The following is a 21,285-nucleotide window of genomic DNA, read 5'->3' as shown; positions in this document are numbered from 1 at the left end:
GCTTTGTACCTCTAAGGAGAGCAGCTTGAGAAAGCACTTCCTTATGCAGCCTGGCATGCACCTTGCACAGCTGGTGATCTGACTCACACTCTTAAAAGCTCCCACAACCATACGGTCTGAGCACTTCTTGTCTTTAATAAGAGACAGATATTATCCATGCTCTTAAGACAGGCTACTGAAGGGCAAAGACTAAGAGCCCATTCTGCTAAGATGCTGGCACCTGATGTGCTCCTGGCTAAGAGCTGATCTATTCTCTGCACTAATCTGGGCTTGGGTGAGGATCAAGACCAAATTTTTTCCACTTGGTAATTAGCCAGCCATTCTGCTACAAGGCAGGAGAAGAGTAGTCTGAGGACAGAGAACTGTTCTGGAATACGTTAGTGGCTGGTGATTTAGGAACTCAGTGACTCCAAGCAAATCTCTGGCTTGCATGTCTAAGCCTGCTTTGAAAACTGGGTACAAAAACATGTGGTAAGCTCCAGAAAACTTTTCTGTGTGGCAGCTTTAAGCCCTTTAGAACACTTTCTAAAGGATTTTAATTTTAAATTTCCCAAGCAGGAGGTTAGTTTTAATGACTTTGCCCGAGTAGGTTGGGAAGCTTTAATTGATGTTCACCATATAAATATAACTTAATACTTAACACAGAACTAAAGGAACATACCTGGGGAGAGTTACTCAAATGTCACTCGCATAAGTTTATTCTTGATCAAATAAGAACCTAATTTATGACACTATACAACTTTGTATCCAGAGAGCAGAGACTTTAAACTAAACTTCACAATACCTGTGCAAGATAATCACTAACCCATTCAGGAGAAAAAGCTGCTGCACAAAAATTACAACAAAGAGGCTATGACTTATCAAAGGACATATGTTTAGGCTGCAGTCAATCTCTCACCCCATTCTTGAAGGTCAAAAGGATTGCCTGCTCCAACATAATGTAGAAAGAGCAAGAAAAACAGAGCAACTCTAAAACCCCGTTCAAAGAGAAGCAGCAATAAAGATGTTTTTGGTGTTGTGGGGTGTTTGTTTTTTTTTTTTGTTTTTGGTTTGGTTTTTTGGAAGTTTTTTTTTGTTTTTTTAAAGTGCATTCTGCATTAGCCCTGGCCATGCTCCTGCAGACAAAAGCTACCTTATAGCTCAGGTTTGTTTTGTTGTTGTTTGTTTGTTTGGGGGTTTTATATTAAAAAAAATGCTGCTTCCCGAAATAGGTTAATAAATGCGACAATCTGAGCATCTCAAATGCTACATCAGATGCTCCCTTCTAAGTAGGAAGTTACTATTTTTAATCTGAAACATGAAAAATGTCCTTTTCCATTCCTCAGATAACTGAATGATTAAAATAATAGGCGAGTCTAAAATTAAGAGATCTTAAATTGCACTGATTTCCTTTGGATCCTGAAAAAGGGGAAATTTCCCTCTTGATTCAAGTCAGAGGCTCTCAAAAAACCTTGAATTCAGCACTGCAGCTTTCCATGCTTCTCCAAACCCTGTAAGTTTATGTTTGGTTCTTCGTATCTCACTGGGATTCTCATCTCCAACCGAAGAGAAAAAAAAATGAACCTTTTCGATGCAATATTATGAGATTAGCAAAGTATTTCATCCTCCAAATAATTGTTTCTAAACTCTGATCACAACTCTTGGATTGGGAATGTTACATAGCAGGGGAAGTGTGGAGCATGAGATGAATCTGTAGACAGAAGATGAACTGCCTCACCCTTTCCACCACCAGGAAAATTAACAGAAAAGTAGAGAAACATGAAATACGCATTTGTCATTTGGTTTCATATTTTCTTTGAACAGAGAAGCCTGAACTGCTGCAATCATAGACCCATAACAGTGCAAACACCAGTAAACCTTCATGTAAATAATTGCTGCCCTTTTGACCAAGATCGAACAAAAATATACATTTCTATGGTCTGTAATTTGCTGTGGGTCACAACTCAAGTTGTGAACAAGTCTTTCCACACATGCTTGTCAGCAGGCTGTGCTACCTGCTAAAGCACAATTGAAGTGGAGAACTGAAGTGTTAACACCTATTTTAATGAGGAAATTGTCTCCAGGAGTGACAGAAACTGCCCAGTATATGTACTGTCCACTATCAGTTTCTGCTTTAAGTGCCAGCCCCAGAGAAAGAGTGTTCATTTTCAAAATAAAACCGCAGAATATGCTTATTTTCCCCTCCCACACTCACGCACAGCACAGACATGCCCTTCTAGCATAGTTAAATTCAGTCCTGTGCAAAGCTGCTGGGGTCACGAACAGGTGACTCCACTCTTAATTTAAACCCCATGGAGAGAACAAGTTTTGACTAATGGGCTCTGGATGGGAAAGTTTAGACAATGCCAAGCTCTTTGTCCCATCTTTTCCTCTGACTGACACAATAGGGCCTTCATTAATTTAACTGCAGCTCCCCTGTATGCTGGCAGGAAACATTTCTTCAAAGAGCAAGCTCACCCAGCAAGATCCCTCAGATCTCAGCACTTCCCAGAGCTTAAAAACACACTATTTCAGAGATGAGACCATTCACAGGAACTGAATGTCACAAGAATTTGGAAAAGCAGAGCTTCTGCACACACATATTCAACTTCCTCCAAGTTTCCACCTTAGATGACTTCACCTGGAATCTGCAGAGCTGTTTTGCAGACTGTTATTTCATCCTGTCATTGTCAAACCTAAGTCAACTCCTTATTATTGCTTTCCAGAGCTCCCTTCTTCCTGCTCCAGAGCATCATCTGCACCACCACACACTTCTTCCTTCACAATGGCCATCTTGGCTGAGCCTTTTCACTGCAGCTGCCTGAAGTCCTCAGCTGGCTCCTCGTCCATCACTTCAGTAGCCCTCTCAACACAGGCTTCTGCCCCTCTCTCAGATTTCCTTCCCCACATGTGGCTCTTCAGTTGCCCAGCTACATGCCCTACAACTCCTGCTGTGGGTTTCCTGCCTACCTCTCCATCAGCCATGTCAGATACACCTTAGAAAACTTGTCCTCAAACAGTGGAAATTTGTGCTGAGTTCTCTTCACAGCAAGGAGAAACTGTTACCCCAATTATATCAGTTAACAGGCAAAGAACAGAGAAAGTTTGTGAAGCTGACAAGGCTAACACTGAACACTTCTTTACAGAAGTACTTCTCACTGCAGATGTTTTGCAAGTTTGTGCGCTTTGCATAACTAAACTAGTCTTTCACAGTTTAATCAATGTAGAGTTTTGTTTCCTTTTTAAAACTAAACCTAAAACTTACTGGAAGTGGCCTGCTGTTATGCACATCTCTTTTGTACTCCAGCACAAACTTAGTGTCCCACAGATCTTGAAGTTCCTCAGTACAGTCAGAAGGAGTTGGTTTAAACTCGAGTGGCAAAAATCAGACAGCTGAATAGCTTTAAAAAAAAAATCTTCCTTAACCTGGTTGATGCTCGAATCATAAATTAGTACCACATTTAAACACAGAAAGCCTTAAAGCCGAAGAAGAGTAGACCCTTAATTCAACCTACAGAATTGTCTGCCTGATCCAATCTATCCCAGCAACTCTTCCACCACTGAGAGTCTGTTAAACTTCTTTTAAGAGGCTTAAGAAACTAATCACATCCACCAGCCAAACTGTTCTTTCAGCAAAAGTAGCATGGCACATCCCATCCAGCATAAAACTGTTTCCAAGGAGCCAAGTGGGGTCAGGCTGTGTTACAGGAGGACAAATGTTAATGAGATTCCAGGCAAGAGAACACAGGCAATATTTTCTGAAAACACATTAAGTCTCCTGTTGAAAGATGACTAGTATTTTACAATTTGCTCAGTCTCTTGGGGTTACATTGGCCCAGAACACGGAAATTTCAACTACATTGTATTTTATCAAGTATTTTCCTTTAATTGATCCCTTACTCTTTCCTACAGCCTTTTCACTTAAAGAATTACGGGCTTGTTCACATATGGAGCTATTCAGAAATAGTTATTCCCGACAAACCCTGTACAGAACCTTACTTTGGAATAAACTTACCTTAAACTATCTCAGACATTTCCAAAGCCGACTCTGGCAGAATATGTTGCAAGCCAGGAAATCCATCAGGAAATACTTCTAAATTATTTATTTCTCACTTACACTCTTTAACCCAAATTAGCTTTCCTCTATAGAGGACTTTGAGCTACAAATATTTCTACATCAGCTGAATATCAGCCCTAGGACTGAAAGGAAAGAGATGACAACCATCAAGCTTCTACTCCTTACTGCAAAGTAGCATGTCCTCTAAGCCCTGAATTGAGTAGGTAACACAAAGCAATCTCGGAAGGGCAGCTGATGAAGAAGAGGCCAATACATACAGTTAACATAGAGCATACAAGAGAAGATCAGCATGGGTGGCTGGTTAGGTGCTTGACAGTTCTTAATCTGCTGTTTCAGCCTTTAATTGTATGATGAATTTGTTGGCAGCATTTGTGGATTCATGCCTCCATTCATCTTTATTTACAACCAATTTTCAGCTGCAGCTCTAATTTGAGTTTCCATCCGCTCTAACTATGCTCCTTCTCCACTAGCCCTTAATGGCAGCAGTCTCACCTTCACAACCATCTTCCAACCACTGCTCAGCTACACTTCTGCATCAGGATTTGGCAAAAATCCTGCAGCATCTGTATTGCAGACGTGACCTCACCTAGATTAATTTATGAATATTTCAAAATCCACCATGATTAATTCAAAAGACCACCTACATTGCTGCACTCCCCACCATTGCTCATCTCGCCAGGGTCGACACGTTCCCCTTCTCAATGCCTATATATGCATCCAGATATGCACAGCACAAAAGACAGTCACACCTAAAATGACAGGCACTGATCAATGAAAATAGTAAAAAAAGCTTAAGTACCATAGAAGAGGGCCCATCAAACTTTGACTGCTGTCAGACTTTGGATACTACTTTGAATACTACTTTGAATACTACGGTCTGCCAGCCCATACTACACTGATTGAGAGGAGATAGGATGCAAAGCAGAAAATGCAGCTTTTTGTTTTTAAACAGTTTTGTCCATTTATTAGTTCAGTTCTTAGAAAAGGGATAGTTAAAAATTCAAAGCCATTAGCCCAAAGTCTAGACACAGTAAGTACTAAATCACTTCTTTGTTGCAGCAGACGATTGTTGATTTAGAAGCAACTCTCCCCAGAGTGTCAAACTTGCCTGTTGAACTGAAAAGCCATATCTTCCAACATGCAAGTTTTGGAGTTTCAAATAGCTAAAATCTTAACTCCATATCTGATGTGAGCAGCTGTTTCATCTCTGTTAGATTGGGCTCCTGCAAGCTGATCTTCTAGGGCTTACTATGCTGTAAAGCCCTGACCAATTATCCTGCTGGAGATTCTTTCATGATATTACTCTGTGGATTTGTCTGACTCATGCTTCTGCCTCTTCCTCAGAACCAGCATTAATAGCAACTTTCTTCTCTGACCTAGCCAGTTACTCTCATGGAATTCATACCAATACACTTTTGGAGATTCCTGTTCTTCTATTAAACCGAAACTAATTAACTGTTTCAAAAGATACTGCCAGGGCAGAGGGAAGAAAGGGCTGATTTCGTGGACAGAGAGAGACAACATGATGTTGTCTATCATGTCTAAAATGCCTTTTTGTTCCAGAAAAAAAACCCTAAAATAATATAAAACATGCGCTTTCCTTATTTTAATTAAAAGCACACTCAAAATGTCATTCTACAGAATCGTGATTTGTAAACTGTAAACTGGTTTGCATTTGGGCTTGCTTCTTCTAAGAAACAAGTTAGGACTAGTAGAGAAAGCTAGCTGAATTCCCCAGAAAGATAATTCCTGCATTAAGAAGCTTTCCTATTTGACACATCCCAACAGCAGATAAAAAAACTCCCAACTTAATAATACTGAGGGTCAGATGCTAATCACAGATGAACCACACACTTTGCTCTTATCACAAAAGTATCTTAAGTGGCAACACACTGGAATACACAACTGAGCTTGGAATTTCACCTTGAAGTACCTGTCCTCACCTTGCCCTGTGGAGCCACATGATCCCCTCTCCCCAGTGAAGTGACAAACTTTTGGATGTTTCAATTCAAATTGATTCAACATCCCTCCTTTCTCAAATTTTGGAAAAAAGTGAAGTGTGAGGCTATTCCAAAATCCTCCTTGCTGAGGACAGCCAAACCTATCGTCTTCGAAGGGAGCAGTCCCTACCTAACCATTCAGAGCTGTCTCAGAAGACAGCCGAGGTTTCCATCTCTTCCTATGAGGTTAATGCTCCACCAAAGCCTAGTACGTAGCCTGAGTTTTGGCATTCTTTCAGCCAGACCAGAAACACCTTTCTAGACCCATAAGCTTGTCCAGCATTTATACAACTCAAGGGACCACAGTGCAGAGACACTGAAGCAGAATGAAAACAAGCCAGATGAGGAACCTAAAGTATCATGGCTACATCAGCTTAAAAATTTAACAGGACAAACGAATGCAGGCATAGTGTCACTAATATGACTAGGCAGCTTTCAGGACCTGAGTTACTTTTCTCTGTCTGGTGCTATGGCATACTCTGTAGACACACAACTTCATTGCAAGTAACCTGGGATCTGGCAGCTTTGGGGATGCACTGCACAGCGTCAACACACCTCCAGCACTGTAATCGTAAAGTACTCTGGAAACTTACACAAGGACAAAAGCAGCTCAATAACTTCAGCTGGTAATCTACTTCCAGAGCATGGTCATTACCGCTAGCTGCCAAAAGAACAGGACATCTACCTCCCATCCTGGTCCTCAGTCCTCCCTCACATTTTCTCTCACAAGTGAGCTGAAAGTCAAGGTAGCTTGCTTTCCTACAGAGTAGGGAAAAAAAAAAAAAAGACATCACCAAAAACAGCCAATCAAAAATAAAAGGTCAGAAAGATAAGAGTGAACCTGATATTTACAAGCAACAGCCCAAAACTTTCACTAAATATCTTGCAAAGCTCAGATCGTAACCATAACAATATCTAAATATTAGATGGGAAAGGCTGTTGTCTGTTAGCTTCTCTAGAACGTGATCCAAACAACTTTATTCTCACCTCCACGGAAAAGCCAGCAGGATGTAAAACTTAACTGTGCTGAATCCAACCATTTTGGCACTCATGAAGAAAACCTCATCGGTCAAACCGGGATAATCTTAAACTTGTCCCATAAAACCATGTTTGCGGGAGGCTGGTGGGGGAGGCTCAGAGGGGGACGTCTCTTTATCAAAGTTCCTTGTAATTAATAGTATACACTGTCATATTAAACTGACATAAAAAATTCTGTACAAATCAATCTGGAGCTGTACAATTAACTCTGGATCTGCAAGACGCACCTGGTTACTATTTAAAATGGGCACTAGGAGGTTAAAAATACTGCTCCTTCTCCGAGTTACTTACACTGCCTTAGAATATTAAAAGTAAAATTTTAGAACATCTGGTTTTCCTTTCCACTCCCTATGATATCATGTTTTCCAAGCACATTTGGCAGCTCACTGTCAAGATACAGGCAGACTAAACATACAGGGCAATGTAGAGTCAAGATGAAAAATTCCAAAGCCCTGGATGCAGTAAGTGTGTTTCCTATCTCCAAGTTTCAGTGACACAAGTGGTATAATAGAGTTTTCCCCCCCTCGGTAACTCATGTATTCTTCAAGCTTCTTCCCTGATGAAATGATATACCATGTATCTGCCCTCTAGAGTTTTGGCTGTGTCTTTGTAAGTAGTTTTTCATGTATTATGGTATATTCAGAGTCCCTATACAGCAAGATTCAGTTATAGGACAAAATAATTATGTTTAACAGGGTCAGATTTTGTATGTACTTCTCTGTCTCACTCTGGGAGATGAGATTAGCCTTCTATATTCCTCCTGCCTAAAAGGAGAAAAAAAAAAATAAAAAAAACCTCCCAAACCATGCTACAGCCACCGCCTTTTTACTGCTTTGTTTTGTGCCTCCTAACCTGGAACTGGGAAATTGGACCAAACCAGTTCCAGGGGACTATGTTTCCCATGAATTTACACAGGCTGTAAACAATACAGAAGAGTGGCTGTTATAAAAACTAAGAGCTCCCATTTGACCAATTTCTGCTGTATATTTTAACATATCTTGATGCAACCTTTGCATTTTTTCCTCTTTACCTATTTTATTATTTTCACTAGGTCACATTCAAAACACAGATTAGTCAGCATTAGCATACCTTTAAGCTTAGCACATACTCACATTTTATTGATGCACAAGAAGGTAGCTGACTCATTTACGCTCACCAGTGAAGGAGCAGCAAACCGAGAAATCCAACATCAGTTTCTCGCTCTAAATCTTAATTTCTCCGTTTTGTAAAAAGACAGTTTGGAAATGCAAAAAGATGCCTTGGGAATCCTAACATGACAGAGTCTTTGGCTTATTATTTCATATTTAAAAGCAATTTATATCATAGTAATTATTAAAGTGTACAAAGAAGGAAAAGTATGTATTAAAAAAACCACTACTGACAAAATAATAGTCCCAGTGGTTATGCCCTGATTAAAACTTAATGACTAATCAATAAAACTATAATTACAACTTTCACCATGATGCAATTTGGAATAGTTTATATAACGTCTTAGCTGATCAATAGAAATATATAAAACAAATGTAGGAAGATCTTGCTTTGTACTATTTTTATTACAGGTTTGTTGTAGCAAATCTCTAAATCCCTATCTCAATTATTTTAGAGCTTAGTTCTCCCATCGCACCAAGGGGAGAAGAAAAGCTAGCAAAAAAGCAGAATCTTATTAGCTGAAAAATGGCTATTACAATATCACAGTTTCCACACCATAAAGTCAGATTGCCATTTCAATGGCTATCACTATCTCTCTCTGGCCTTAGAGTAGCAAGAGCCAAGCACACAAGACAGCCCTGAGCAACTCACTTAACTATGCTGCATCTCCGTTTGTCAGCCTGAAAATGAAAGCAGTAAGTGCCTGAGTTGTAAGGGTCACGAGACTACAGACCACCTTGGAAAAAATGGGCAACAGGTTCTGTAATCATGCAAGGAGTCATCTGGAGCCAACTGTTCTTTGGCTGCTGATGATTAAATTACCCAGTTACAGCTTTCTCACAGAATCCTCACAGGCAGAAGAGGTATACTATAAATAACCCACTCATGAAAGAGACTTTTTTTTCAGTGGATTTTATCGCAGAGCACTGGCAGCTCTTCATGAGCCTAATCGTCATTTTGCTTGATTCTGAAACAGCACTCAAGAAGCTTAAAACACCTCTTGGATCTCCTGTTCCACAAGATACCAGGCAAACAAGGAATTTAAGGGCTATGCATTGCCATAGTGGTGAAGAATCTCTTGCTGATTTCTAACAGCCTTTATATAATTTCCATGGAAGTAAATTCTATGCATTGCCTTAAGTTAGAAGTCATAACCTGACAGCACAGGCTCTAATCAAGATCAAAAAGAATCCACCTGAGGCAGCAACACAAATGTATCCCACCCAGCCCTAAATCTATCACCTTCTATCCACTCCTGCCTATAACCACTACCAGACTGGTTAGTACTGGTGCTGCATTCACCTATCTTCATGTGCTTGGTATGTTAAATTAAGTTCCCTGGCTAAGTCCCATTCAATCTAATCAGTATCATTTCCACAGAATAAAAATTACTTGGGAATCAAAGCTGAACCCACAGAGAGCAGGGAGAGCTGAACTGCTTCCCGTGGGAAGTAGCTAGGCTATGCTGCTATAATAGCAAGGCACCTGGTGCTAAGCTAAAATGGCATAGATCCCTCTGCACTCCTGGTAACTTGGGACCAACCTGCAAGTAAACTAAGCCACCACAGGGAGTATAAATACACAGCTACCTGTAATGGAGAGAAAGAAGCCAGTGTCACAAGACATGAAAAAAAATCAGTTAATAAAAGCAGAATATGGAACCACAGACACAATACATTTTTCTGCCCCACATCATGGGCTAAGTTTAAGTTGCAAAAGAGCAGAAAAGCTAGTTTCATACAGCCCATTTCCCTCCCCCAAACTTGTGGAGACACAGCAATTCGCACCCCATTTCATCACTGCAGTGCCAGGAAACACCCAGTGTGACAAAAGCAGGAGAAAGGAGGTGGACAGCGCTGGCAGGAACAGCAATGGACTGCTTACAGCTGAACACCCAGCCCGGAACACTGCCAAGGCACAGTGCCAACTCTGCAGTTAAAAACGAGAGGAGTATCTGGGGAAAGAAGGATTTTGCTGAACCCAGAATATATTTGATTCAGCTAACCCAAAGCAACCTTGCTCTTTGTTTGCAAATAACCCCAGAAACAGTTTTTAAAAAACACAATATTCAAGCTTCTAGGATAAAGCGTCTTCAGTATTTACCTACAGACAAGTTTGTGCCTGGATCAGACAGGAATGGTCTTGGTTTGTTTGACCACACGGAGAAGTGTTCTCTTTCAACACTTGCTACAGTCTATTTGCACAGGAAGTTCCTGTTACAGCGTCACGTACTAGCTCTTCCAGAGCTAAACTTTCAACTCTGTGGATCTACAGGTTGTCCAGTCACCCTGGCATTGCATGTTGGCAATGAAAGTAATTTTATGATCTTAAACTGGAATATAAAGTCACTTTCAAATACAGCCTTGACATTTCCTTAGTACTGAAAACTTTTCCTTCTCTCAAAGAAATAAAAAGAAAAGATTTCTAAGGAGCGGTCAATGTAAGCCAGGGAAACAGCCTAGATATACCAGATTGGAAAGTCATGAGAGCAAGAGATATTTTGTTACTTAAATTCAATAGGTTAATGCTATTTCATTTGTAACTTACAATATAAAACAAAACAACCACCCACCCACGCACACAATTTCTGCAAAGTCCATGCTGTTAACAAGACAAGGGCAACCTAGGCATCAAAACAAGAGAGGCTTCTCTTGTGATCTTCCTTAATAATCATCTAAAGTGTTCAGCAGAATTTGGTCCCAATTATTCTGGGTACTGTATAAACCTAGGCAAAGCAAGCCATTACTAGCAGCTCCAGAACCTGCTATAAACAAAGTAATGGATTTAATGCATAAGAAACACAGCAACTTTTTGGAAAAGTGGGGGGAAAGAGTTTTCAAAAAGCTTGTATATAGAAATTACTTTCATTATTCATATGTATCTTTATCCTGCAATAACCCAACCAATACACTAAACTAAGGGCTACAGCTATCAGAGACCATGTGAGAAGCTGTCACTAAAATATACAGATGTCCATCCCAAGGAAAAAAGCTTCATTAGATTACCCATGACACTCTCCACTGAGACACGCTTCATCAGGAAAGCATTACACATTGTTTGGCAAGTGAAGTTACACCACTGCCAGTTGCCCTATACTGTCACATCACTTGGTTCATCCACTAGGAGAGTCTGTTTAAAAATACAATAAAATATTTTGTTCAATAGTCTTGGCTGAATGTGAATGCATGGAGGGAAGGAGAGGGAGATAATTATTTAATTAGTTAATACTGGTTCTTACATGTCAAGGTGAATGGGTTTCAGATGATGACACCTACCTACTGTACATATAACATCATTGTCTTATGGCTATTTTTGAAATAAAAATCCTTTCCATGACTACTCCACATGAAGCTGAAAGGCTGTAAAAGCCTTTCTTGAATGTTAACACTGACACACAATCACTACAATGTGAAGATGTATTCATGTTTTGGAACAATCCACATCTCCACTATCTACTGACTTCGCAAGATCAACCAATAGGCCTACTAAGAATTGTTACTAACCGATTTATTCACTTTAAAACAATCCTTACAAGTGCCAACACTTCATTAAAAAATAAGTAATATTTTTATAAGAACTGTCACAAGTACAAAGATGGTCAACAACCAAAAACGTAAGATATGACACCAAGCCTGAGTTTTCATAATTGAATGGTTTCCTCTCCTCCCACAGACACACAATATATGAACTTATTTCTTACCACTTCCCCAAGGCAGGCAGCCACCATGTGTGTTGCTGGAGTCAAGTAAGATGTAGAGCCATGGTGCAGCATGGATTTCACATTCTCATAGGTGATAAAAAACGCAGCAGCTGAAATTCAAGAATACATGCAGTCATTTTAACTGTTCCTCCATCACAGAACTAGCACAAAAACATTTAGAGGTGGATTTTGTCACCTATTATTCTGCAACTGTAGTTGAAAACAGGAAATTTTTGCCCCAAAACAGTACAACAGTATCAACACAATCTGTGGGATAAATCTTTCAGAAGTTCATGCTCCTGACTATCACTGGCAAACCTCCCATTAATATCAAAGGCATCAGGACTTAAGGCCATATTTAGTATTGAGGTAAGGAAAGATGTGTTAATTAGTCATGAACGTCCAGTACGTTTTGAAAAAAAAGGTATCTTCCATATTCATAGATAGGAAGGGTAGAGAGGAGGTCGTTTGGTTGAATTGGATGGATGGTCTTTATTTGGGGGGGGAACCGGACCAAATCAGTTGATTAACTGAAAAGAAAAAAAACAACCCAAAAATCATCAAGGTGCTTGATACAAGTCTGCTACTCTGCAATATGCAAAACTGTTTCAGTAGCAGTTATTAATAACTTCTTCGTAGCTATCATCAGTTTAATATTTTGCACTTTAGCTCCATGAAAAATTCTTCCAAGTTTCTGAAGGACTCGTAAAAGTCCTGTCCAGTGAACAAGAAACATACAAAACTAAACTGAGCATAGCAACATGAGCTGTGTTTATTCACTCCTACAGTCAACTACAAAGGCACTTACACCTTAAGGGTTACTCCCTCTCCTAAAGATAATTTCAGTTCTCAGTCATACGTTGGAAAGATAAAACCAGAGTTCAGATTTTGAAGATGTAAATCCTGAAAAAACTGACATGTCTTGCGGGCAAACAGATTTTAATTGTAAAGAAGGGCTATGTGAATTGCCTTCTGCTAATCAAAAGATGCTTATCACCTCAAAAGGAGATAACAGAGCAGACAAGATAAAGAACTGATTTTTTTAATATCATCTTATGAAGGACATCAAACATCCAAAGGTGTCAGTGGATTTGTCAGCAAAGTTCTCCTAACATTTACTACTGACAGCATAGCTTGCTGCTTTTTTATCCCTCCCTACAAAGACAAAATGGACAAAGGCATTAGGAATTTTAGATGCCTTTTCTCTGCAGGGACTACAAGCATTTACTTTTTTAAAGCCTGGCTTTCAAAAGTATTCCTGACATCTTCTCATTTTAAGTGTTGTAGTTGTTTCTAGGGAGAAAAAGATGGGCATAGCATCCCCAGGGCAATTAGCTCGAAGACCTCCAGTGCTCCAGCACTTTGAATTTTGATTCATTTCCAATACCATGAAAGAACAGGTCATGACAAAAGTGTCCAGGGCAAGCAAGACTCAAGCCCTCTTTGGCACCTGGAAATGCTTTAGGGTGCCCCTATAAGTAAGGACAGGCTTATAAGACATATCCAGGAACGCTTCCAAGGAGTAAGGGTTGCTTTTCAGAGTAAACATGCAGCAGCCTTCATTCCAGGCTTGCTCAAAGAGTTTGTTCAATACTGTACAATTCTAGAAACTGTTCTTCACAGCTGGACATGGACTCACAGAATCCAAAGTCACCTGCAGGAAAGGAAGCCACAGACACGAATGTCCTATACTACATAAGTTCGCACTTAAAGAACACAAAGCATAATCCAAAGAAAATTTACCATTTGGAAAGGATCCTATAGCAGTGGAAGGGACACCAGCATAGATGCCATGAAAACCACCAGCCTTCCGAAATCCTTGAGGGCTCTGCAGTCTTGTTTTTACAGTATCCAGGGGAAAAAGGATCAAGTCAACACAGACACCAGCAACTCCACCAGCCTTCAAGACAAAACCATGGAGTAAAGTGCATTAATATTCATAAGGGTGAAGCTGTGGTGCTTATGTGAGTAACTGAGGCATGCCTAAACCAAAGCACTACTGACCATACCCTTTCTGAGGCCAAAGTATAAACTGATAGTCTTACACAGACCTCAGTAGCTTCTATAGCTATAACAAGGAAGCTTCAACAAAAGAAAGTAATAGATATTACAGCTTTTAAATCACTTTTAAGCTATTTTCAAAATAATCTCAGTGTTTTGAAAAGTACAAGCAAAGCAATGCAACACTTACCCACTACACATAAAAGCAAGACAGTGAATGCCACTTATCAAGATGACACAGCACAGAATGACCAACGCCTAGGAAGTTGTGCGATAAGATCAGGGAAAGACAGAAGCAATTCTGCTCTCCCCGCCCCCCCCCCCAAGCATCTCTAGAAAGCACATTCACATTTTTCTAGCAAACTTCTTCATTTAAAGTGTTACCCCCCCATTTCCTTTGTTGAACAAAGCCCAAACTAAAACTGCTTTATTTTCTCTTGCTGACAAAAGCTTATAGGAAAAAAAATAATATTGAATAAAGATGTTTTCAAAGTCATAAGGAGAAGGGGAAGGTTTTTATCCAAAGCAATTCTTGAAACCAAACCCTAAAAAAAATAGTTTCAACTAAAGCTCAATCTAAAGCTCCATTGTCTGTGTTTCTAGATGACTTCTTTTAAGCTTCTCCAGGGCACAGCTGATCTGTAGAAAAGAATTACTCGTCAAAAACAGGAGGAAGAGACCGAAATAAATAGAAATATTCATTTCAGAAAAAGAAAAGAAAAAATATCAATAGTCAGCATTAATTCATTATGAGACATTATTTAGATGCACTGTTATTCAGAATAGAAAACAGGTTGAAGTCTGCCCCATATAGAACAGTGCACAAGAAACAGCTGCTCAGATTTTTAACTCTTCCTGAAAACACATCACAGGTGTTATTCTGATTTTTTTTTTTTTCAGGGCCAACAGAGAATTCAGAGAGGTGTTCACTATCTACTACTAAAGTTTTAATCAATAAGTTAATTACTCTTTTAATCTAGTTGGCTATTTTGCATGCATTGATTTTTCTTTACTCTTTTTCATCAAAATCCTTATCTGCTCAAAATAACATTGATCAGATTTAATCAGATTTAATCTAGCCATCTGTTAAGACATGAATCAAAAGTTACTAATTGCTTCTTTAGTTTTCAAAGTTCTGTATCTTAAATGTCATTTAAATTCATGAAGCAGCTAATAGAGCACCTGCCAGAGGGCGACGATACCTGTGCGCTTACGCCATCTGCAGCAAAACAGTAATGATTTTTAGATAATAAGACAACTAAAACGCACCTTCTCCACCACCTTTCAGTAACGGTAGCGTTATCAGAAATTGAACAGCTGAAAAACCTTTACCGGGAGTTGGACATACCCGTTAAACTTAACTCCAGCAAAACGATTAAATAAAACCAGGACCTAATTCAAACGCATTGAACCGTGATCTTGCGGACGGCAGCCGACTGCCCCTGGAGCGTTTGGGGCAGGGACCTGAACTCTGCCAGCAGGCGCCGGCCTGCAGCTCTCCCCACGCCAGCCCAGGGCAGCGTGTCCATGCTTTTCCACGCAGAACCGAGAGGGAGCGCTGGGTATTTCCAAGGAGGCCCCTAGCTATGCAGACTGGCAGCTCTACCCGCCTGCACGCCACACTGCTGGGAGTGCACGTTGACGAGTAGCTTTTAGGGCGGGAACTGCAGCGCAAAGCACGCGCTTCACCGCGCACCCACCCAGCAGCGAGGGCCAGGGCCGGGCCCGGGGAGAGCCGGAGCGCCGCCGGGCTGCCGCGGGGGTCACGGCCTCTCCGCGGCCCCGGCACCCCCCGCCCGGGGGCGGCTGTTGAAGCCAAGAGGCGACGAACCAAGGCTCGCTCCCGCCGCCCCTCAGCGCGGCGCCGGCCTCGGGGCCTGCGGGGCCGGCAGCCGAGGCCGCCGCGTCACCTTGGCAACGGGCGGGCCCGGGCCCGCGCACTCACCGCCAAGGCCGCCCAGGACTCCCGCGGCTCCATGCAGGGGTGGCGATACGGGGTGGGTTACACGGCACGGCACAGACCGGCTCTCCCCACCACGGGACGGGACGGGACTAGACCCCCCGCTCTAGCCGCGCCCCCGGCGCGCACGCGGGCGCAGCCATGTTGCTGCCCCTGACCCGCAGTCGGGGGGGGGGAGAGCGTGTTGTCATTGCGCCTGTGCAATGCTGCCGCACATGCGCACAGCGGGCAGCGACGCCGCTGCCCGCAGTCTTGCCCTTCCTTCTGCCTCCAGTGAGGGGAGGGGAGGGCAGGGCAGGGCAGGGCAGGGCAGCGCTTGCGCCGCACCGGCAGGGCGCTGGGGCTAGAGCCTGGCGCCGGAGTGTTAGCGCTGTAAGGGCGACAGCACCCGTCAATTATCACTAAGCGCTAATTAGTTATTACTTAATGGTGATTTGCGGTGCGCTAGCAGCCGTGCCGCTCCCGAAAAGGGCGGGGTGACAGGCTCTTCCCGCTGCTCCTGAGGTGCGGCTGGGCCCAGGTGGCCTTGAGGTGCTGGCAGGTGCGCTGGTGGCCACCGTGGTTCCTGCCACCTGGGGCTGGGATCTGTTCAGAAAGCAAACCTAAGTCCACTGGGAAAACAGGCATTTTGAGGGGAATACTGAAATCACTTGGGGTTTTTCCTCAATTCACGTCTGCAGCACAAACACCCTATGCATGGTCCTGCTGACACCATCCTGCACAGGCGTTCCACGGGCCGTTCTGTGAACGGCAGATCGGAGCAATGCGCAGGGAAACAAATACAGCCTCCTGGCCAGGGTCATCTCTCCTGCCATTTCCCGGGACGTGTGTTTGCTGTCTCTGGCAGGGAAAATGCCATTTTTCACTCCCATCCCATCAGAAACACCTGTGTGTTTTGTATTTGTGTCTCTGAGGCCCCTTCCCCCTCTCCACAAAGGGCATTCAAATCCACAGTGGTTTCAAAAGTTGCAAAGAGGATTTTGGAACAGAGTCCTCACGTAATCCTCACCCAGCAGGAAACCACACTTGAAATTGCGGGAAATACAATTGTAGGGGAGGGAGAAGGGATAAATATTGGAGAGCACTACAGTGCATGCAGAGACAGAAAATCAGCAGGCTGCAATTCAAGATTTCCTTGGCTGCAAGCATATCACTTGGGATGACTTTTGGATGTAGCAGCTGAGGATGTGTCGATGCTTCACGTTCTCAGCATCTGTAACCACCTTCAGGCAGCTGAGCTCTTCATCAAACTGCTAAGGGTGTTTGCAGGTGGGAAGCACCGCGCTGACCTGTCCTGTAACATCTGCCCTCAGCAGCGTAGTGATTGACATCAAAGTGGAGTTGCCAACTCCAGCAAATTTATTACAGCTCTCCTGCAACGCTGGGATTTTTTTCTGAACTGCCTCAGTCCCCAGAGACAGGCAATGTTAGAGTAATCTTCATTTCATTTAGTCCTCATTTTCATTTGAGTGAAAAGCTCAAAGCTCTGCAGGCAAAAATAGAAAGAACCTGAATGTATCGTATTTCTCATCCTCCTTTGATTTTTAAGGGAGCTCCTTGGTTTTCTCATCCTAACTTACAATTTTTATGATAATCTGGTGGGTTATCAGTACGTCATTCTAATTTAGGCTTTGTTGTGTTTATTGAGGATCACTTCTTGGTTTCATATCAGGACATGATCAAACAAGTGGAATTCTTTGACATTACTAGCACACCTGTCCCCAGTACGGCTGCCTGACCACCTTTCCTCCAAAGCCTGTGATGTGCGTGAAGCCTAAGGCAGGCCAGTTTGCTGTCCTAGGAATTAATTCCTGAAAACTTTGGTTCTTATTCCGGGAAGAAGCAGGAGCCACAGTTACATATTTCAGCTGTAATATAGCGAAGACTGGACTGTGAGCAGTTATAGTAACACCCACCAGAGTACCTGGCTTTCTGAAAGAACCTTGCTATTTAGACAGAAATAAAAATGATCTGAAATCTACCGTTTCCAGCTGGTGTTCTGGTAAGTGGCTAAATAAACACAAAAGCTGAAAGTTCCTCAGTTTCCAAGTCCACGTCTGTCATTAAATTAGGTACTTTTGAGCGATATTGAGGGGAAAATCAGACATCTGCAGTAAATGAAGCATGCTTTTAGAGTTACTGCTATCCCCATACAACCCACTGATGGCAGCACTTAAAACAAGACCTTATTCCCCACATGTGTCCTGGAGGTCTCTTGATGTAAAGGTTCTTGGGGTCATAGCAAGCATTTTTCACATTGTTCAGTGCAAAGCTTTCAGATACACTCAGTGGCAGTGACTTTTATTTATCACCTTCTGTTGGAAGAACTGCTGCTGCATCGGAGAGGTCACAACCTCCTCTCGTTCCAAGCCACTGTCCTGTCCAAAATGAACAAGTTCTGCTTAATGCCGCAGGCCAAACATTAATCTTTGTGCTAAGTCCTTCATTTGACTCCCCCTGAGCTTGCAGAGTAAGTTGAGTGAAGAAAGAGATCTGTTTTCTCACATCCTTTCTTCCTTGCGGGAAAATGCCTCCAGTGTTCCTGAGCATCTCCACTGCAAGAGAAGAAGATGGGCTGAGCAGAAAAACCTAGCACAGGCAAAGGAAAAGCCTGACTGTGCCTGAACAACAGATGTTCATGGTCCCATACCTTCACTCAACCCTGTTTTCAGCTCGTTCACAGTCCTGTATCATCTCCCAAACCCGCTTTCATCTGTGGCTGAAGCTCAGGGGCTGGAGGGCAAGCTGGGGACACTGAGGAACAGCCACGTGGTGCTCTTCCCAGGCACTGTGGGTGCAATACCCTGCAGCAGAGGAGAGGGTAGACAGTTGTGTCTGTGCTGCTGCCACTGCTGACTCTGCCAGCACTGGAGCAGCGTGGTGGCCACTGGGTTTTCGCTCAACCCCTCCTTTCATCTTCTTTTTCGTTCCCTGCTCCTCTCTTTCTCTGCCCTTCCCTGCAGGCTGGTAAGAGTGCTTTTTAGAATGACCATTATGCCTACAGCACCTCACCTGCTTCCCTCAGCCTTTGCAGCACATAAAAGCCTTGGCAAGAGATGAAAAGCCTTTTAACTACACTATGATAAAGAACATATTGCATCTATAGATGCACTGAGTGGGATATGAGCTGCCAACAAGAGCAATCCTCTAGCTTATACTCTGCAAAAAAGAGAGATCATAGGGAATTAATATTGGCCACTGATGGGTCCTCTTTGTCAGGGCTACTTAAGCACCATTTTGAATCAATTTCACATTATTAATCCTTCCACTGGTGCAACAATGCACATGTACAAAAATGCCTGTATGTGTATATGTATATGTATATGCTTATTTGCGTGTATTTCCCACCCCAGCCTCTAGTTCCTATAGGATGTCTGACACCAGCAGCAGAAGATATGTTGATCTGGTCATAACATATTAAGGCTGCTGAAGAGCAGATGTTAAAAACAGACTTCTTGGCATGTATCAGCCCCTGGTGGTATCAGTCACACACATGTTCCAGTTTATTTATTAAAGCAATTGCTCTCCTCATTCTCTTTATTATCTTTCTCCTGGGCAATTCTGGTGCGTCAGAGCCAACCCCTTCCAGTCAGTCAGCCCTTCTTGGATCGTCATTTTTGCTTCAGCTAGGACAACACCCTGCAACTCTTCCTTCCTGAGAAACCGGGCCCGTCCCACTGTTGTGAAAAGCAGATGAAAATTTATCAGCTGCAAAAATTTATCCTGGCATAAATATAGTGAAAGACTCAACGATCCCTTCAATTTGGTACTAAGCAGGTACATAATGGTACCAGGGAGGCCATCTGGAGGGGGAATTTCAATGATTTTGCCACAAACAACACCCAAGAGGCTGTGATGCACCACGGGAGCACAGCACGGCAGAGGGGGCCTGTTAATTCAGAGTCTAGGAACAAAACATAACCTTTTGGCCATAAAAAAATTGTTTGTCCCATTTTATTAAACAGCTGCAGAACTGTGAAATTAGCGCAGAGCAAAGGGCCTTTCCTGAGACCACGTCAGTGCATAGGAGAGCAGCATGGCTCCGTGCGCTGGAAAGGTGTGACACTGGTCCTTCCTCCTCCAGGAGACGGCATTGTCACCAGCCTCCTTAAACACCTGACGTGCACATACTAAGGCGAGGGCTCCTGCCATACTCTTGCAGAAACACAGGCTTATATTCTGCAGTTTATTTCTGCCAGGGATAGGGCAGCAATGCTCTTGGCCGCAGCTTCAGCGTAGCAAAATCTGAGAGGCCCCCTGACACCAAGTGGCCAGGGGCTCTCATGCAAGGAAGCAGAATCCCGTGCCCAGTACTTACCTCCAGCTGCCACCCCAATGCCTGGTGCCCCATAGCCCCTCTGCACGCTCAGTATCTGTGCGGCAGACCTCTACCCACTTCCCTGGCTGTTGCATGTGCTTCTGGAGCCACCTCCTTCAGAAAAATGAAAATGAATTAAATATTATCCTAATATCTAGCCAGCAGTGGACAGCTGGACCTGGACAGGCAGCAGTTTTTCCAGCCTCTCCTCATTTTGTCAATCTCCCTTTTGCTGCCTTAACCCTCCTGCAAACTACAGGGAAGGCTGGTTTAATGTGGATTTTAGATCATTTTTTGCCACTCAGACACCATAAGCTTCCCCTCACGCTTACAGTAGCGTTCCCTGTTCTTAAGAAATCTGGCAGGTTTTAGAAATTTTGCTGAAATACTAATTGCAGTAAATTATTATGGAAACAGATGGGGGAACCAGACAGCCAGAAATTTAATAACTCCTTTGAGTACTTAGCAGCAGAAACACTAGTCCCCAAGTTCATTAAGAAAAAAAGTGATTAATGAAGATACAGATTTTGCATAATGATAGAAAGCCTTAAACTGTACAACTTTCTGATGATCCTCATTTATTCTGCCTTATTGGCTGCCTGGACAATTGAAGATGAACAATCTGGGAAAGACAGAAAACGTGCATTTTAACTACTGGGTAAAGTAAGTGAAATAACGATCCAGTGGCAACGTAGTGACCTTTTCCATGTGAACACGTCTTCCAGAGACTCTCTGCAGTTAGTCTTACAGCAGAGCTAATATTTCCATTTAGCACATAAGAGAAATGGAGGAAAATCTTAATTATGCCTGCATTTGTGGTCATAGTCCAAACGCCTGACACTGGAATCACTCACATCTGTTCTCAGCTCATTTTGTGGGCAATGACTTAGTTGACTCAGGAAGCAGAGTTAAGAAAAAGTTTGCAACAGGATGGCCCTAAGCTGCCCAGACAGTTGTGCGTTACCAAATGGTCCCAGAGGAGTATCGCTAACGTTCCCGCAGAGCAGCTGGAACCGGGACACCGGGTTCCTTCGGCCGCCGAATTGCTTGAGTCATTCTACT

At 42.7% G+C, this 21,285-nt stretch overlaps 1 protein-coding gene across 1 annotated transcript in view; it reads right to left on the bottom strand.

Moving 5' to 3' along the window:
* SLC25A26 (solute carrier family 25 member 26) overlaps positions 1 to 16,047 on the bottom strand; it is a 92,209-nt gene extending 76,162 nt beyond the window's left edge. The window contains exons 1-3 of the mRNA XM_076346607.1: positions 15,891 to 16,047; positions 13,688 to 13,844; positions 11,945 to 12,054 (exon numbers count right to left, since the gene is read on the bottom strand). Coding sequence (XP_076202722.1) covers positions 11,945 to 12,054; positions 13,688 to 13,844; positions 15,891 to 15,923 — 300 coding nt within the window. The 5' untranslated portion in view covers positions 15,924 to 16,047. The remainder of the gene's footprint in view (positions 1 to 11,944; positions 12,055 to 13,687; positions 13,845 to 15,890) is intronic.
* Between the last annotated feature and the right edge of the window lie 5,238 nt (positions 16,048 to 21,285).

The sequence above is a fragment of the Aptenodytes patagonicus genome, chromosome 8 (genome assembly GCF_965638725.1).
Source record: "Aptenodytes patagonicus chromosome 8, bAptPat1.pri.cur, whole genome shotgun sequence".
NCBI lineage: Eukaryota > Metazoa > Chordata > Aves > Sphenisciformes > Spheniscidae > Aptenodytes > Aptenodytes patagonicus.
This window is presented reverse-complemented; position numbering and strand designations above follow the sequence as displayed.